At 47.1% G+C, this 17,543-nt stretch overlaps 1 protein-coding gene and 1 non-coding gene across 16 annotated transcripts in view; one reads left to right on the forward strand and one right to left on the reverse strand.

The window, feature by feature from the left end:
- The window catches only part of MTMR3 (myotubularin related protein 3), a 141,377-nt gene extending 126,610 nt beyond the window's left edge, over positions 1-14,767 (forward strand). For 7 of the 15 annotated variants that reach the window (XM_072803186.1, XM_072803183.1, XM_072803182.1 and 4 more), the window contains 8 exons: positions 457-642; positions 4,276-4,446; positions 5,744-5,889; positions 6,675-8,079; positions 9,162-9,272; positions 9,718-9,806; positions 10,590-10,616; positions 12,536-14,767. In XM_072803186.1, coding sequence (XP_072659287.1) covers positions 457-642; positions 4,276-4,446; positions 5,744-5,889; positions 6,675-8,079; positions 9,162-9,272; positions 9,718-9,806; positions 10,590-10,616; positions 12,536-12,707 — 2,307 coding nt within the window. In that variant the 3' untranslated portion in view covers positions 12,708-14,767. Of the gene's footprint in view, positions 1-456; positions 643-4,275; positions 4,447-5,743; positions 5,890-6,674; positions 8,080-9,161; positions 9,273-9,717; positions 9,807-10,589; positions 10,617-11,435; positions 11,549-12,535 lie in introns of all 15 variants that reach the window. The other 8 variants (XM_072803193.1, XM_072803195.1, XM_072803189.1 and 5 more) reach the window with 5 other exon arrangements.
- Positions 2,126-2,232, reverse strand: LOC140619853 (U6 spliceosomal RNA). Its single transcript, XR_012019658.1, has one exon. It is a non-coding gene; the product is annotated as a U6 spliceosomal RNA (small nuclear RNA).
- Positions 14,768-17,543: the final 2,776 nt, after the last annotated feature.

Consider the following 17,543-nt stretch of genomic DNA (forward strand, 5'->3'; position numbering starts at 1 on the left):
TCAATGGAGAAAGAGCCCTACTCGGAAAGAACCACGTTAAAGATATAAGAAAAACCATAAAGGTGCCCTAAAATACATATAAATCTGGAGTAGGGAAAGATGTTAGAAATAAGACTGTAAGTATAACATGAAATATAGAAATCAAAAAATAAAAAATTTAGAAAAAATGTGGCTTTTATGCTGTGTTGTGAATGGAAGAGTCTAAAAGTTTAGACTCAAAAAAGGCTTAGATAAATGCTTAGTACCCTTTTGATGACCATGGAATGGAGTTGAGGGAAGTGGGAAATTGCCCTAAGCATGTGTTCCATGGAGCCTTTGGCTATGGGGCTGGGTCAGGGTCTCCTTTTGGGCTTACTGGGAGTTTGTTTAAAGGGATTATTGTTGTTAGTCCTGACAGGCTGTCACATCTTCTCCATAGACAAGTACACATGATCTCTTCTGGGTGTTTCCCTGCAGGGTTTCCAGGTCCTTGTGGAGATGGAGTGGCTGGATTTTGGCCACAAGTTTGCCGACCGTTGTGGTCATGGGGAGAACTCCGATGATCTGAATGAGCGCTGCCCAGTGTTTCTGCAGTGGCTTGACTGCGTTCATCAGCTTCAGAGGCAATTTCCTTGCTCTTTTGAGTTCAATGAAGCATTCCTTGTGAGTTTGGGCTTGTAATTCTTCATCTTGGGGACCTTCTAAAATTATGGGGGGTGTCAACACAAATGTTTGTGGGCTAGTTTTCACCTGAAACTATGCATTCTTTTTAGAATTTAATGAGAAGCCATTCTTTCTCCCAGTAATAATTAAAAACAGTAAGAAGTGTGTGTTTATTCACTGAATCCAGGTGTGTTAGCTTTGCGTAAAGTCTTTTGAGTTGTTTTAGACTTAACTTTTAAAATAGATGATAGAGGGGCACCTGGGTGGCTCAGTCAGTTAAGGGTCTGTCTGCCTTTGGCTCAAGTTGTGATCTAGAATCCTGGGATTGAGCCCCACATTAGGCTCTCTGCTCAATAAGGAATCTGCTTCTCCTTCTCCCTCTGCCACTGCCCCAGTTTGCTCTAATAAATAAATAAAGTCTTTTTAAAATTTAAAACAATAAAATAGATGATAGAAGTCCTAACTACTTAGAGAAATTAATGGGAGTGCCTGGCTGGCTCAGTCAGTGGAGCATGTGACTCTTGATCTCAGGGTTATAAGTTCTAGCCTCCTGATGAGTATAGAGATTACTTAAAATAGAGAAGTAATAGAATATCCTCTGCTCCCTCAATCCGTTTGCCACCCCACCCCCCACTTGCTGTCCCTTATCCTTTGACAGAGGACTCACTGTCCTTGCCCTGTTCCAGCCCCTCCCTCCATTGCTGCACTGGCCCCCACTGCCTTTCTCTGCTCAGTTGCGTGGTGCCAGCATTTCTCCTCTCTGCCTTTTGCATTGGTGTATTTCCCTCTCTACCACATTGTTGCCGTTAATACACAGACATGGTGTAGTGCCTTTTATCCCCTCAAAACCGTTTACCAGCTTTGCATCTCTTGCCAACTATTAGTCTCACTTCCTGTATCTCATCTCTTCACAGCAGAGCTCCTCAAGTCTTCTGCATTTACTGTCTCAAATTCCTTTTTTCACATTCTTGCTCTAAAACCCAATCCAGTCAGGTCCAGAGCTGTGACTTCCATGTTGCTAATCCAGTGATCTGCTTTCAGTCTTGATCTTGTTAAGAAATTTTTTTTTAATTGAGGTATAATTGACACTTTAACATGCTAGTTTCAGGTATACAACACAGTTATTATTCTAAATTTGCGTATTTTGAAATAATCACAATCAGTAGCTAACATCCATTACCACACAATTTTTTTTTCTTGTGAGGAGAACTTTTAAGAGCTACTCTCTTAGCAACTTTCAAATATGCACTAGAATATTATTAACTGTAGCCACCTTCCTGTATATTACATCCCTAGGGCTTAATTTTATAACTGGAAGTTTGTATCTTTGTCTTCATCTTACTCTTTGGTACTATTTAATCACACCTTTCTTTTTCTTTTTCTTTTTCTTTTTCTTTTTCTTTTTCTTTTTCTTTTTCTTTTTTAAATATGGAACGCAAAAAAAATAATAAATAAATAAATAAATAAATAAATAAATAAATAAATAAATAAGGAACGCTTCACAAATTTGCATGTCATCCTTGCACAGGGGCCATGCTAATCTTCTCTGTATCGTTCCAATTTTAGTATATGTGCTGCCGAAGCAAGCACAATCACACCTTTCTTGACACCTATTCTTCAGTTGACTGCCAACACACACTTTGCCTTGTTTCTTCTCTGTCTCACTAGCTGGTCCTTTCTGTTTCCTGTTTGTCCATATTTTCCCAGTGCTGGATGTTTGAATGCTCCAGGACTCAGCCTCCAAGGTGCTTCTATAGCTTACTGCCTCTCTGAGGATTTCATCTAGTCCATTGCTATTCATGATTCCCATCTTTATAATTATGTCTTCAGCTCAGATCTCTCCATTTAACTCCAGACTCACATACCCAACTGTGACTACTCAGTATCTCCATGTGGATGTCCTAATGGTATTTCACATTGAACATTTTAACATGTTCGAAACTTGGTTCCTGATTTCCACATCTTCCCATCCCCACATCTGATCTTCTAGAAGTCTTTAGCCTCACCAGGTTGCAACTCAGTCTTTCCATTTATTTAGGGCAGAAAATTGCATGCTTAATTCTCCTTTCTCTTTCATACTCCACGTTTTATTCTCTCAGCAGATTCTGCAGCTTTACTTCCAAAATCTGTCTAAAACCTGGATACTGGAGTGTCTGGGTGGCTCAGTTGGTAAAGTGTCTGCCTTCAGCTTAGGTTGTGTCCTGGGACTGAGGCCCACATTGGGCTCCCTGCTCAGCGGGGAGCCTGCCTCTCCCATTCCCCCTGCTGCTTCCCCTCCCCTTGCTGCTCCCCCTGCTTGTGCTCTTGTGTGCTCTGTCAAGTAAATAAAATCTTAAAAAAAATAAATAAATAAAAATATAAATATAAATAAATAAATAAATAAATAAATAAACAAATAAATAAATAAAACCTGATTACTTCTTGCTGTCTTCTACTATTCCCACACTGGTCCAAGTTACCACCATCTTCTGCCCCAATTCTGGAGAGTCAGCCCACCAACTCGAGGGATCCTTTGTTTACTTTAGAAAGAGAGAGCCACACAAGCAGGGGGAGGGCCAGTAGGAGAGGGAGAGAATCTCAAGCAGACTCCCTGCTGAGCACATCATTGATAAGCACTGAGCCTGACATGGGGCTCAGTCTCACTACCCCAAGATCACAACCTGAGCCAAAATCAAGAGCCCACAGCTTAACTAACTGAACCACCCAGGCTCCCCTAGAGGGATCCTTCTAAAACATAATTCAGACCATGTCATTCCTCTGCTCAAGAACCTCCAATGACTCCATTTCACACAGAGTAAAAATCAGTCATTAAAATGGCCTGCAGAGCTGTCCTAGACATTACTTGTCTAGATTCATTTCCTATCATTGCCTTCCTTCTGCAATGTCCTTCAGTTACACTAGCCTACTTCTCTTTCTTGGAAGTTGTAAGCACTTGCTCGGTCAAGACCATTGTGCTGGCTGTTGCCTTTGCCTGGAGCATTTCCCCCTGAGATACCCTCTTAACTTGCTTTCTCACTTCTCCTGCTGCCCGTATGTGCCCTGTCCCTCTCACCTTGCCTTAATTGTGGTCCACAGCATGGTCACCCCTCCCCTACAACTAGAACCAGCTCCATCAGGGCGGGATAGGTGTCTGATTATTGTTGCCTATCCAGGCCCCATAGAAATGTCTGGGGTATGTCAGATGCTCAGGAATGATTTGTTGAGTGAAAAGTTGTTTAGAAGTGCGTTCTCAAAATGAATGAATGAATGAATGAATGAATGAATAATAAAAGAAGTGCGTTCTCAGTTCAGACTTGAGTTGCACACTGACCTGTTTCTGTACCCAGGTGATATATCTGTCCTCTGGGGTGTGCCTATTAACTTAGGACTCTCCAGACTGGTTACCAGGGAGGCCTAAGAGGAGAGAGGGTGCCAGCAATCTCTCTTTGCTCTTTTGACTCAGGAATGCTATGGTTGAGGTTGGCGCTCAGGGATTGGTGTGGTGAGGAGGCAGCTCTTGGTGTGGCTTACTTGGTTCCCCCCATCCTTACGGATCTGAGGTGCTCTTAGGGATGTTGGGGAAGGGGGTGCTCAGTGGGGCTACCCTTCCCCCAGAGAATGTGTACCCTATTGCTTTATTTTGGACTCCCACAGGTGAAACTGGTGCAACATACCTATTCCTGCCTGTTTGGAACATTCCTGTGCAACAACGCCAAGGAGAGAGGAGAAAAGCATACTCAGGAGCGGACATGTTCTGTGTGGTCACTGCTTCGGGCAGGCAACAAGGCTTTCAAAAACCTACTGTATTCCTCTCAGTCAGAAGCCGTATGTATCCTTCAGCCTTTCCTCTCTGATCAGAAGGAGTTTGGGGGTGGTGATATATGGGTGCCTTTGTCAGTAGAGACTGTTTTCTCAGAGGCATCTCTGTTGTCTCTAGGTGGGTTGGTTCCATTTTTTTTCCATCTGTCCCAAAAAAGGCTTATTTCCAGGTGCTGCTCTGACCTGTTTCTGCCCACTCTTTGCTCAGGGTGGTTTGATTTAATATACATCTTTATTTTGCCACTCCAGACACAAATCTTTTCTGGCATCTCTGTCAGAGCTTAACTCACTCTTAGCATATTCTAACAAGTGGAAGGGGAACCTAAATTGTCCGCTAGATGTGCCTGATAGCTCAGAAGGAGCTGCCACCAGACCCCTGGCACCCTTCCAGTGTCATCAGGTGATGATAGGTACTGCAGCTCCTGCAGAAAAGTGTGTATGACATTAGCATGTGTGTCTGTGTGATTTTTCTGCTCACATGGAGAACTAGCAGGCCCTTTAAGACTTTGTTCTTTTTTTTTTTTTTTTTTTTTAAGATTTTATTTATTTATTCATGAGAGACATAGAGAGAGAGAGGCAGAGACACAGGCAGAGGGAAAGCAGGCTCCATGCAGGAAGCCTGACATGGGACTCGATCCCAGGTCTTCAGGATCCCACCTGGGCTGAAGGCAGCACTAAACCGCTGAGACACCCAGGCTGCACAAGACTTTGTTCTTCAAAGGAACACCTTCTGTTACACAGAGGACAGGAGACACGCACATCTGTGTTGTTCCTTTTGTCAAAAATGCATATTAAATTCTAAAGTCAAAAGGAGGCTAATTAGAGGTTATATTGCTTTGCTGGACTGGTAATATGCTTCTATTTAAGTAGTCAAAGGAAAGATTTACACTAACTGCTTCTCTTTTCACTCTGCCTGTTGGAGAAGTCACAATACAGGAAGAAAATTCCCTTCTTTTCACATGATTAAAATGATCCTATAGGACAGGTTTGACAGTGTCTTCTGAAGCCACATTATTATACCAAGAAACAGTCACCATCTAGTGGAGTGACTCACTTTCATATGCAGTAAAAGCAATAAATTAAGTTGATATGAAAATCAGTCATTTGATAAAGGGGACCTAAGAAATAATTAATGAGAAATAGATGTAAAAACTCCTCTTGGATTTTTGTACCCACAAGAGTGGGAAGTGGCAGGTGGTACAAGACCTGGTGAATGTTCCAGCTTGGTGATTACATTTGACCCTCATTTCTAAAGACTTGTTGGGACTTATTTAAACCTATATCCTCACTGCTCTCTTCTCAGGTGCTGTATCCTGTGTGCCACGTGCGTAACCTGATGCTGTGGAGTGCAGTGTACTTGCCCTGCCCATCCCCGTCTACCCCCGTGGATGACAGCTGTGCGCCATATCCAGCACCTGGCACTAGCCCTGATGATCCGCCCCTGAGCCGGTGAGCCCAGAGGGTTGATGCCAAGGCCTGGAGTCCTACCTGGGTGTACTTCTGTGTAGACTCATCCAGGCATAGTTAGAGATCATGATATTATCTGGCTCCACACATCTTGCTTAGATCTCTGAAGTCTTCTCAGGGAAAGTATAAGGGTTTCAGGCTACAAGGCCATTAAGAGCCTCATTTCCTGAAGGGCATTGGGCCTTGTCACTATATTGTTTTTTGCTGCATGCACCGAGCAGCTTCTCAGTGATGGAGTAAACCTCTGAGTTCCTTGTGACCCTCTGGCTTGAGTTTCCGCCACTGCACTGTACTCCTTCCTGTCTTTCTGCTGTCACTTGCCTTTTTAGGCCAAAAAGGCAGATGCCATCAGATGATAGAAAGTTTGGCTTTGCCACTTGAGAATTAAGTTTATTGAATTCAGACTGCTAAATAAATTAATGTATTATTTACATTAATAGCAGAAAAATCAGCAATGCTACTTTGCTTTGTCAATAGTTGAAAAACAGCAGCATCATGAATGTTTTTTTAAAATAGCATTTGCTATTAGTTTGTGTGAGCACGGGGTTGGGCAGGGTGAGTGGAGGATAAGAAGAAATTTGCAGACTAGAAGAAGGGCTTTGCTGGGACTTTGCTTTTCCATCTGTCTCAGCCTCACTTTAGAGATGCCATAGATCCTTGAATAACTATGGACCCAATTATGAAACAACTGCCTTTTAAAATCAGTTGTCTCCTGCTTTCATCTGAACAGCCTCACATTCTCATTCCCTCAAACTCCTTTTGTTTAGGCTACCAAAGACTAGATCATTTGACAATCTGACTACAGCTTGTGACAACACAGTGCCTCTAGCCAGCCGGCGCAGCAGTGACCCAAGTCTGAATGAGAAGTGGCAGGAGCACAGGCGCTCCCTGGAATTGAGCAGCCTGGCTGGTCCCGGGGAGGAGCCTTCTGATCCTGACAGCCTGGGGAAGCCAACCAAAGTGCTGGGCGGTGCTGAGCTGTCTGTAGCAGCTGGAGTGGCCGAGGGGCAGATGGAGAACATTTTGCAAGAGGCCACCAAAGAGGAGAGCGGGATAGAGGAGCCTGCCCAGAGGGGGAGCACTGAGATGCAGGAGGTCAAAAAGGAGGCTCTCTTAGAAAAGGGGAAGACCCCTGAGGGCTCAGCCATTGTCCTTCCTCAAGAACCAGAACTGGGTGATGCTCCTCTGGCGAACCATCCCGGCACTAACCTTTCTGGATTCTCACAGGGTATTCCTGAGCAACAGGGTGGGCACAGTGTTCTCCCTGGTTCTCTCCAGGAGTCCCCCAGGGGAGAGGATGCCCAGGAGGTCCCTGTGGAACAGTTCCGAATAGCTATCACAGAGGAAAGAGAGGAGGCATTTCTTCCAATCCCAGTAGATACAAAAGTTGGCTATGATACCTCACAGTCAAGTTCTCTGCTGCCTTCCCAAGTCCCAGTTGAGGCCAGAGGACCAAGCACGGACAGTTCAGTGGACATGTTAATAGAAGATCAAGTCAAGTCAGAAAGTGGGCCCAAAGGCCATCATAGACCTTGCCTGGTAAACAGTGGCTGGTTCAGTGGCAAGGACATGCTTCCTCAAGCCACAGAGCCCCAGCCTTCAGAGAAGAGCCTAGCTGAGAGGCCCCAAGTGGGATCTGTGGTACATAGGACTTCCCCTGGCAGCACCCACAGCCCAACGCATTCTCCTTGTGCCTTGCCTTTAGCTGAATGTAAAGAGGGGCTTGTGTGCAATGGTGCCCCAGAGACTGAAAATAAGGCTTTAGAGCAATCCCCAGGGCTTAGCACCCTCCAGAAGCACCCCACCCCCAACGGGCACTGCACCAATGGGGAGGCTGGTAGGAGCAAGGACTCACTGAGCCGCCAGCTGTCTGCTACAAGCTGCAACTCTGCCCACTTACACTCAAGGAACTTGCACCACAAGTGGCTGCACAGCCACTCGGGGAGGCCATCTACAACGGGCAGCCCCGACCAGCCTTCGCGCAGCCACCTGGACGATGATGGCATGCCTGTATACACAGACACCATCCAACAGCGCCTGCGTCAGATTGAGTCAGGCCACCAGCAGGAAGTGGAGACCTTGAAGAAACAAGTGCAGGAGCTCAGGAGTCGCCTGGAGAGCCAGTACCTGACCAGCTCCCTACGTTTCAATGGGGACTTTGGGGATGAAGTGGTGAGTAGACCACGGTGCCTCGATAGCTGCCCAAGGAGAGGGCACACTGAGGCTGGACGCTTTTTGTGCCCAGTGCACAGTGATTGGCACAGATTTCTAAAAGAATTGTTAAGGTCCAGAGTAGTCCTGTTGAGAGGCTGGAGATCAGCCTCAGCCATGTGAATGGCAGTCTGCCTATTATTTCCTGCCTTGCTTACTTGCCACAGGTGTCCTGTTTAGGCAGTTAGGATAAGGAAGAGAGGATCACGTTTTAAGGAAGGGCATGAACTCCTGGGCAGAATGACATTAGTAGGGCAACGTCAAATTGTAATGCCTGTCCTCCCCAGTAACTAGTAAACTTGGCTCCCTCTCCATCCTTCCCTTCCCCCCGCCACTGCCCCCAAACACAAGCTGTAGGTATGAAGATTTAGTTTAACAGATGTTTGTACCTGTCCTGTGGTGGGTGATGGCAGTAGAAATGGGGAGAAGGGATTAGTTTCTGGCACTGTGGAGGAGTTAGCATTGATGGGGCCTGGAAGTGGTGCTATGTGATGGGGAGTTTCTAAGGGAGGTGCTGTCCTCACTGGCTGGGTCTGACTTGATGTGTTCAAGTACAAGCGTGAGCCTGGCTCTGAAGCAGTCAGCGTACATTAAAGGCGGGCTCATCCAATGACTTTCAATTCAAACTGACTTCTCAGTGTTTCCTTCATACTAATGATGGTTTCTCATTTTCCCAAAGAGTCCTTCAGAGAAAGGAGGACATGCCCAAAGCACTCAGTTTCAGCACGCAGATGTAAGTGGCAGGGTCGGATTAACGGACTCATTGGAGCAGCTGACACTGAGTTCACACTCCATCCTGATCACTTCTGTCCCCCTCACTTCCTTTAACCCAAGGCCCATCTTTCCACTGCAGAGTCACCGCGCACAGCCTTAGACCTGTGTATCTCTCTTCCACCTGAGTCCAGCCCGGTCTCTGCACCTGCTCAGCCCATTTCTTGATGCCGGATGTGCCTACAGATCTGGCAGGCCCACCCAGAGTCCCCGGTGCTCCCTTCCTTACCAAGCCAGGTTCATTCTGTTCAGCTCTGTTTGTTTGCCAACAGACTTCAATCCCCGACTCGGAAAGCAATCTGGATCAGAACTGTTTGTCTCGCTGCAGCACAGAGATTTTCTCTGAAGCCAGCTGGGAGCAGGTGGATAAACAGGACACGGAGGTACAGGCTCAGCCCCTGTTCTGAGTGCCGTCCATGCAACTGTTTTATGGTTCTTCTCCACCCCTATCCCTGTCCCGTACCCCTGGCTAAGGAAAAACCTCATAGCACACTTAGCCTTGAGCCTCTGTGAATCCCCATCAAGCCTAGAATTTCTGACCCAGGGAGACTCAGCAAGCTGGTCCTCTCTCCACCTTGTCTCTGTTAACTAGAGCCTTGCCATAGTGACCCAGGGTGCTGCTGTCTGATACTTTATCTCAGGGGAGTTTGGAGTCCCCTCTAGGGAAACGATTTGGACGCCTTTCTTGTACTGCTGACATCAACCTGTTGGGCTGGTGCCACCAGAGCCAATATGGTCTTTGTGACTGTTGCTGCCCCCAGCATGGCTCTGTGGCTCCAGCTGGATGGCCCATCTCCTGTCACTAACCTGGTCCCATCTCTTTTACAGATGACCCGTTGGCTACCTGACCACCTGGCTGCCCACTGCTATGCATGCGACAGCGCCTTCTGGCTCGCCAGCAGGAAGCACCACTGCAGGTGCCATTTGGGGGGTTTGGTGGGGTGGGCCAGGATTTGGAGGCTGAGATTTGGCCCACAGAGCCTGCAGCTTGGAGAAATGTGGGTGTCTGGCTGGCGGTGTCCCATCTGAGGCAGATCCTGGGGTCTACAAGGCTCCAGCTTATCTTTTTGGGCCTCTAAAATTGGTGTTTGCCCTTGGTGTCTTTTTCCAATTCAGAGTGATCATGACTAAATTTTAAAATGTGCAAATGATGACCCCTTGTGTCTGTTTTGCTTCCTGGATTAGCAGAGCAACAGCCACCACCCAAATTACCATTTCTTATTCCTAGAATACCATTTCTTCCCGTTCAGAATGGCTTCAGTGAGCAAAAGTTTTCTTGCTGTGGGCAGGGAACTTCATTTTCCTACTCCTTACCCTGCTCCCTGACCCTAAACTTTTCCTTGTGCCAGTAGTGAGGAGAACTAGCTGTGGGAAACTAGTAGGGACAGCTGAGGACATGACATAGTCTTCAATCCTTAAGGCTTGTGACTTCTTTCTTCTTGATTGGGGTAGTTAGTTGCTAGGGATGCTTTGCCCCAGCTGAGGTGGCAACTATATAGATATGTTCAGTGTTCTTGGGACAGGAATTTTATCTGAATCCTGACCATAGCTCACCCAGATGAGTGAACCCAGGTAGAAAATGGAACCACCTCTTTGTCTAGTGATGATGCTTCTAGGACTGTATATCTCCCTACCCTGCACCCCAAGCCCAAATGTCTTTGGTTGGCTTCTCCTCTGAGCTCTCTTTCCCCTCCTTGCAGGGACACTGACCGTGTTGATCAAACGTGGTGAGCATTTGCAACAACCTGTCTGTGATGTCTGCACATCTATAATAACTTCTCCACACTAACGCTGCCATTTCCCCTTCTCTGCACTCATTGGGATGAAGCCCGGGGCTAGGAGTGCAGGCAGGCAGGTGGGCTTGGGGGGAAACCAAAGCAGCCAGCTGAGGAGACTATTAAGGCTGAGTCAGGCTGCAACTATACACTCCCCTCCTGACCACATAGGTCAGCTCAGCCATCTTGGCTCGTGCCTGAGAAGCAGTGCTTCAGCAGGGGCTGGTCTTATGGCATAGCCAGTTGGGTTTTCAGAGCTATTTCTTGTGGGTTAGTCCTTCATTGGGATGCTAGAATGATGCTTCATGATCTCCAAGTCAGAGAGCATTGCCTTTAAAAAAAAAAAAAAAAACAAAGAGACCAGGACTGAACAGAGGTGGTCTTTCCAGAGAACTGTTTTACATGGAAGACTTTAGTGGAGGGTTCCACTTAGGGTCTATCAGGACCCCCTGAAAGAAGCCAGATAGAAAAGCTTACCTGATCCAGTTCGTATCAGGATGGACTCCAGCAGATAGGTTAAATAGATGGAAACATTCAAAAGTAGATTTAGGTGATTTTTCTGTGTAACCATAGGTTCTTGCCGATTCATGCTTTCCAGAAACATGAAGTGCTTACTGCGTTCTAGAAGATGAAGTTGTGTGTGTTTTAGTTCTGTCCTTCCATTCCCCCATGTCTAGCCTTTCCTTTTTGTGTGGTGTGGGGTTTTTTTTTTTGTTTGTTTGTTTTTTTATGTCCCCAAAGGGTATTTAGTATTCTCTCCTCTGTGTGCAGGTGGTTCTTAATTCAGCAGGGGGTTTGTATTCTGAGGAGCATAAATGAAAAGGTAGTGAGTGATACAGGCTGAGGAAGAGGATTTCGCTTCAGCTGCTTTCCCCAAGTCTTTGGTATGTCAGGTTCCTTGAAGACTCCCATTCTTGGGTTTATTGAGGTTGATTTGTACTTTAGGGCCTAACAAAGTGGGGTTGTAAGATGGGCAGAAACTTACCCTCTGCCAGTTCTTTTCCTTTCAGTGGTGAAGGGCAGCTGTTTGGATGTGTGTACCTGTCCTGCATGGACACAGAGTCAGGCTTTCAAGTGGAGGAGGTGAAGGGAGGCTTGGGGCCTGGTACAGTCAGGCCTTCAGGTGGAGCTCTGATAGTCCCTGGTAGTTGCATGGGGGCAGGGGAATGAGCCATAATTGACTGACACCTATCTAATAAGGGGGCTGTTTGTGCACGTGTGTTCATCTGTACTCTTGTCCTTTCACCCTGAGCATGTGTCACTGGTTGCTTGTCTTCTGGCTTTGCATGCTGGCAGCAGGGCAGTTCTAGATGGCAATAGTCTGTTCTCCATGTTGCTGCCTCCGAGCCTCTGGAAAAATAGCAAGTTGGACAAGGCCCCTCCCTCCCCAGCTAGGCTAGGTAGTTTGTCTCAGCTGAGGGGCTCGGAGGTAGTTCCATTGGACTCTGGCCTCTCTGTGACCACAGGCTACACGGAGGCCAGTGCCCAGGTGAGTTTGGCCAACTGGGTTTTTCTGGGCCAAGAGTTAGCCAGTGATCTAGCAGCTGCTCCTGCCTTGGGCCCTTTTGTTTTCCTTGGATCTCTCTTGAGCAGCATCCTCTTGTATACCTGGTAACCTTGAGCCATAATGGTGAGGCAGCCAAGTGTCCTTGGCCCTAAAGTCACAGTGGTGTGCAACTGTACTAGGCAGGGATGCCCCCCACACACACTTGGCTTATTCCTGGGCTAGACAAATGAAATGGTTCACTCTTGGAGGAGTCTCCAGCACATCCGAATTACATATAACAAAGTTCTGTCTTCTAAAGTTGGTTTCCCCACACCATACCTGCTACTGAAACTAACTGTGTTTTGTTTATTCTTTTCATCTCAAGGAATTGTGGGAATGTGTTCTGCTCCAGTTGTTGTAATCAGAAGGTTCCAGTTCCCAGCCAGCAGCTCTTTGAACCCAGTCGAGTATGCAAGTCTTGCTATAGCAGCCTACATCCCACAAGCTCCAGCATTGACCTTGAACTGGACAAGCCCATTGCTGCCACTTCAAACTGAAGCTCAGTGACCTGGGGCGAGCAGAGGCCAAGCTGCTGTTCCTCTGACAGGCCCACACAGCCTGGGCAGACCGAGAGGCCCGTGCACTTTGGAATGGGGGCATGGAACCAACCACCTGTGCAGAGTGACAGAAATTTGGGATGTACCACTGGATTGTAGATTGATTTTTCTGCCCCCCCCCCCCCTTTCCTCTCCCTTCTCCATCTTCCCTCTGCCTCCAAAAAAGAAAGAAGTCCCCTGGTTGTCTTAATTTTTTTTTTTTTTTAATGGAAGACCAGAGGTTGCCAGGCCCCCTGTAACTGTAACTGTTGAGCCGCCTGCTGTCCTGTGATGCTGAGGGTTAGCTTGGTTCCTCAGGATGGGAGGAGACTGGTCAGAGTCAGGAGTTGGAGGCCCGAGATATAGTGAATGGGGAAGCAAACCAGGGCTGATGTTTTTGACTATTCCTCATGCCACTGCCACATCAGAACTGAATGGAAAAACCTTTGCTGCTGAGGAGGCTGAAGCATCTTCCCTCGGAGCAGTGCCCCGAATGCCCTCTACCTCCTGAGAGGAGCCCGGCCAGTCTCACCTCGCAGATAAATGGGATCGACATTTGGAGGGAAGGGCACATAATAAACAGAACTCTTCCAGGCCCCCCCTTTGAGGAAGGAAGGTGTTTGATCCTCTGAGGCAAGTGAGAGGGCCTGGGGATGGGGGTGCCAGCATGTTCTCTCTTGCATGGGATTCTGTTTTTAACTTGTCTCTAGATAGTCTAGGGTTCCCTTCACTGTCATAAGTATGCCTCCCTCGGCCAGATTGTGTAGCACTTCCCACCCTCAGGCATAAGAGTGCAGACTGGCCAGAGTGCAGTGTCCTGCTGCCGTGGCCAAGGCCAAAGCCTGCCCTGAGCCCGGGCACACCTGGAAGCCCCTTCTGGGGCCTGGTCCCCCAAACAATCTCTCTTCCTTGACCAGCACAGGGAAATCCAGACTCAGGGTTCCAAAAATTTCCCATTCCCAAACCAAACAAATCATGGATCTCCCCCTTAAGGGGTAGAATCAGCCTTTGAGAGTGCAAGCCTCTGGAAAAGGGAGCATGTCCCATACAATCAGCCTTCCTCCTCCTTCCCTTCTTGGGGCAGTGGGAAGGGCCCATCAGTCCCCCTGCCCTGCCCCTGTGCTGCTGGCCAGCAGTGAGGGGCCACTTGGTGACTCTGCAGGGTTCTTTAGAAAAGTGACACAGCCCGTAGGAGATTTGGGGCACCTTTCCTCAGTAAGCTTTGATGTGGTCCAAAAAGAGCCTTAAATCAAGAATATTTGTGAGTGAGTGTGGGGGAAGGGTGGAGAAGAGTTTAGGTTTGTGCTTTGTAATCTTGGCATCCATGTTTTGTGCCTGCCCTCCCTCTTGGGGAAGGGCCATGCTTGGCTCTGCTAAAAGCTGCTAACTGGTAATGGTGGATTGTGGTGAGCAGATGGGGGTGAGGCCAGGGAACCCTCTGATCCTTTGGAAGCAATTCCCTGGCCAAGGAAAGTTGTGTCTCAGGAAGGTGGCTCCTGTGTGTGCCTGGGTGTGGTTACGACGTGGCCCAGAGCCTACCCTGGAGCTGTCAGTCCAGGCAAAGCCAAGAGCATCTGAGCACGTCTCTGACTTCCCAGTGGCAGCAGGTTGCTCGGAGTTTGAATTTAGTGAAACAGGGTGTAGTTCTTCTCCGCACTCTGTGTGGTCTGGCCGTGCAGGTAGGGAGAAGTCAGTCAGTCTAATTAAAGATTGTGCAGTTCCTAGTGACAGGTGCCAAGAGGTGATGATACGGGTTTCTTGGGTCTGATGTACAGTGTGAATAAATGCTTGCAGCTCTTAGCCCTTTTCGATCAATGAAGCACTTTTTTATTAATATTTTTCTTTGTATGTAAAGGAGGAACCGTAACTCTCCGTAGCTGTACATATAATAACCCTTTTCTCCTAAAGAGGAGTCAGTGAGTGCTCCTATATTTTTCATTTTTTGTCAAAGCAAGAAGTAAATACTTTAGAACTGTTAAATATATAAATAAAGTGAATAAAGTTTAGTGTTCCGCATGGTAGCATTTGCTAACACGTTCTAATTCTTTGCCCTGTGGTTTATTCCCTCTTCATACCTTTTCCCTCTTACACAGCAGCAGCATGAGGTGATACCGGGAAACTGAACTTTGGTAAGGATAACTGCAGCTTTCTATTCTACTCGGGATCTTGGCAAGGAGGTGTACTACAATGCCCAGGCACTGAAACACATTTTCCTTGATGGTTTTGCCCCTAACATCTGTAAAGCTAAAAAGGCAAAGCAATCAGGCATCTTAACAATTAGGGGTTTTTCTTCGTCCAAAGAACTGAGCATCCATAGTAAATATAGTAAATAAAACTACCTCTGGCTTCTAGGCTTCCCCCACACCCCTCGCCCTGGGGAGCATCGGTTGCATCTGCAGCTGTGGTTAAGCACAGAGGCCAGCATGCGGTAGAGCTCAGAAGATGTTGGGGCAGGGGGAGGTGGCTGGAAGTGCTCTGTCTATTGTTCTTGGATGGTAGCATGTGGGTGGGCAGGGAGACCCTGGAAGTAGAAGCGGAAATGGATACGATTGGATTATGTGCCTAAGTGGAGTTTCTTTCCTCCCTCCACACAGAGCACCAAACCTCTGTTCTGTAGACCTGCAACTAGCCAAGCAAGACCATAGTTTCTAGTCACTTCTTGACTAGTTCTTATTCTTCATGGAGGTGTATTTTCTTTTCCCTGCATCACTATTGGGCATCCTTCTCGTCCCGCAGGTCTGTGGGAGAGCTACATGATATAGTTCCTCCCTAGAGAAGGGTGGTACTGAGTAGTGCCCAGCCCTGGGGCCTCCAGTCCAGCATCTCTGGTGAGTTGGCTAGGCTCTAAAGAGTGACCTGTCCAGAGCCTCCCTGAGGGCCTCAACCCTGAGGTAGGCTTTCCAGGGTCACCTTCTGGATGTACTGTCTGCCTAACATATATAAAGTACATAAAGAACTCAGCTGATTCTAGTCTGAAGGCTACAAGTGTGATCTAGCAGGTGTTTGAGAAATAGCTTGTTCTCTGGGAGAAGGTGCCACTTTGGCTATCAGGGAGGCCAGACTGTATTCAGACCAATTTGTAAAAATGAGTGTCATAGCCAATGTGTATCTACACACAGCGCCTTACTGTTCTAAAGTCTAATGTTTAGCCCTCTGCCATCCAGGGTCACCTTCTGGATGTACTGTCTGCCTAACATATATAAAGTACATAAAGAACTCAGCTGATTCTAGTCTGAAGGCTACAAGTGTGATCTAGCAGGTGTTTGAGAAATAGCTTGTTCTCTGGGAGAAGGTGCCACTTTGGCTATCAGGGAGGCCAGACTGTATTCAGACCAATTTGTAAAAATGAGTGTCATAGCCAATGTGTATCTACACACAGCGCCTTACTGTTCTAAAGTCTAATGTTTAGCCCTCTGCCAGGTAAAAACACTAGCAGAACTTAGCAAGGCTGGCAGGGGCCCGTAGATGGGGAGCTGCTGGGGGCAGGAAGATGAGCCAGCATAGTATGCTGGGGAGACCTGCACAGTGTGGGTCTGAGGGAAGGAGCTGCTGTGGGAGAGGTCTGTGTGCAGAGAAAGGTGGTTATCCAAGGGCAAGGCCAGCTTTCTTTAGGCCCCCACACGGAGGCATTTGGTGTAAAGCAATGGGTACGAACAGTGGCCTTGAGCTGCCAGGATGTCCTCCTTACCTGAACTTTATCTTGGCACTTTCTTAATACTTCCCTTCTTTCTTTACTTTGGCCTTATTCCCAGTCTAAAAAATGATAGGGCTGCCTTAATCCACTGGGAGTTTTCTAGTGAGGATGTACAGAAATTTTTTTCTTTATTTTGTTGATATGCTCACTGTTGATTTCTATGTTAGCAAAGCATATTCTAAGACTTAAAAAGGTATTGTGGCAGATTTGAAGGAGAATGAACAAGATGGTGCCAGAAGATCTGTTAAACAATATCCAGCTATCAAATATACTGAAATGGGAATCAAGGGTATACCCTAGAATAAGATCACAGGCTATTGAGATGACTGATCTACTTTGGCTTCTGTGCATGAAGCTAGGAGGCTCCATGTTTGCTGAAGTTAACTCTACCCCTGACTTTGTATTGATCTTTTAAGAATGAGGGCTGATTTGAAGCTGTTGTAGGATTTCATTTAGCTAGTGCCTGTTTGAGTGACCTGGCCCCAAGGCTGCAGCTGTTCCCTACCCTGAATTCGTAGGGGACAGACTAACAGCACAGTGAAAAATGGGCTGTAGATTGTGGGACAGTGACTGACTCTCCATTTGGAGTTCTGAATAACATGGGAAGAATCCCAGGTGTTTAGTATCTAGTCACATTTTCTAAGGACATTTGTTCTAAATTGAGGTTATTGACAAGTATCTCTAGGGCTGGCAAGTATCTCGAGGGCTGGCAAGTATCTCGAGGGCTGGCATAGAATATGTGAGAGGGCTCTAGCAGTAGGAGGTGGCCTCTGCCTTGTAAGCCTCTGCCTCTTACAACACAAGGCCTGCTGTCTGTCCCCAGCGTGTAACCCTTTTTCCTTTCCTCCATATGCAGAGTTCACTGCTGCACATTTTGCAGAATTAGCAGTTGCCTCCCCTGTCAAACAGGCGTCTTCTGAGCTGGGCCCGTGTTCTGAGGCTTAAGGGGAAGAAGGCCCCCCTGACATGGGAATCACTAGGTTTTTAAATGTTGCTGTTGTATGGGTCACCTTTTCTTACAGTGCTCCTAGCAGTTGCATTTCAGTTGCATTTTCAAGAGAAATTTTTACATTGGTATTTAAGATTGGCCTTTAACTGTTTCC

This window comes from Canis lupus, chromosome 27, assembly GCF_048164855.1.
Source record: "Canis lupus baileyi chromosome 27, mCanLup2.hap1, whole genome shotgun sequence".
In the NCBI taxonomy this organism is placed as follows: Eukaryota; Metazoa; Chordata; class Mammalia; order Carnivora; family Canidae; genus Canis; species Canis lupus.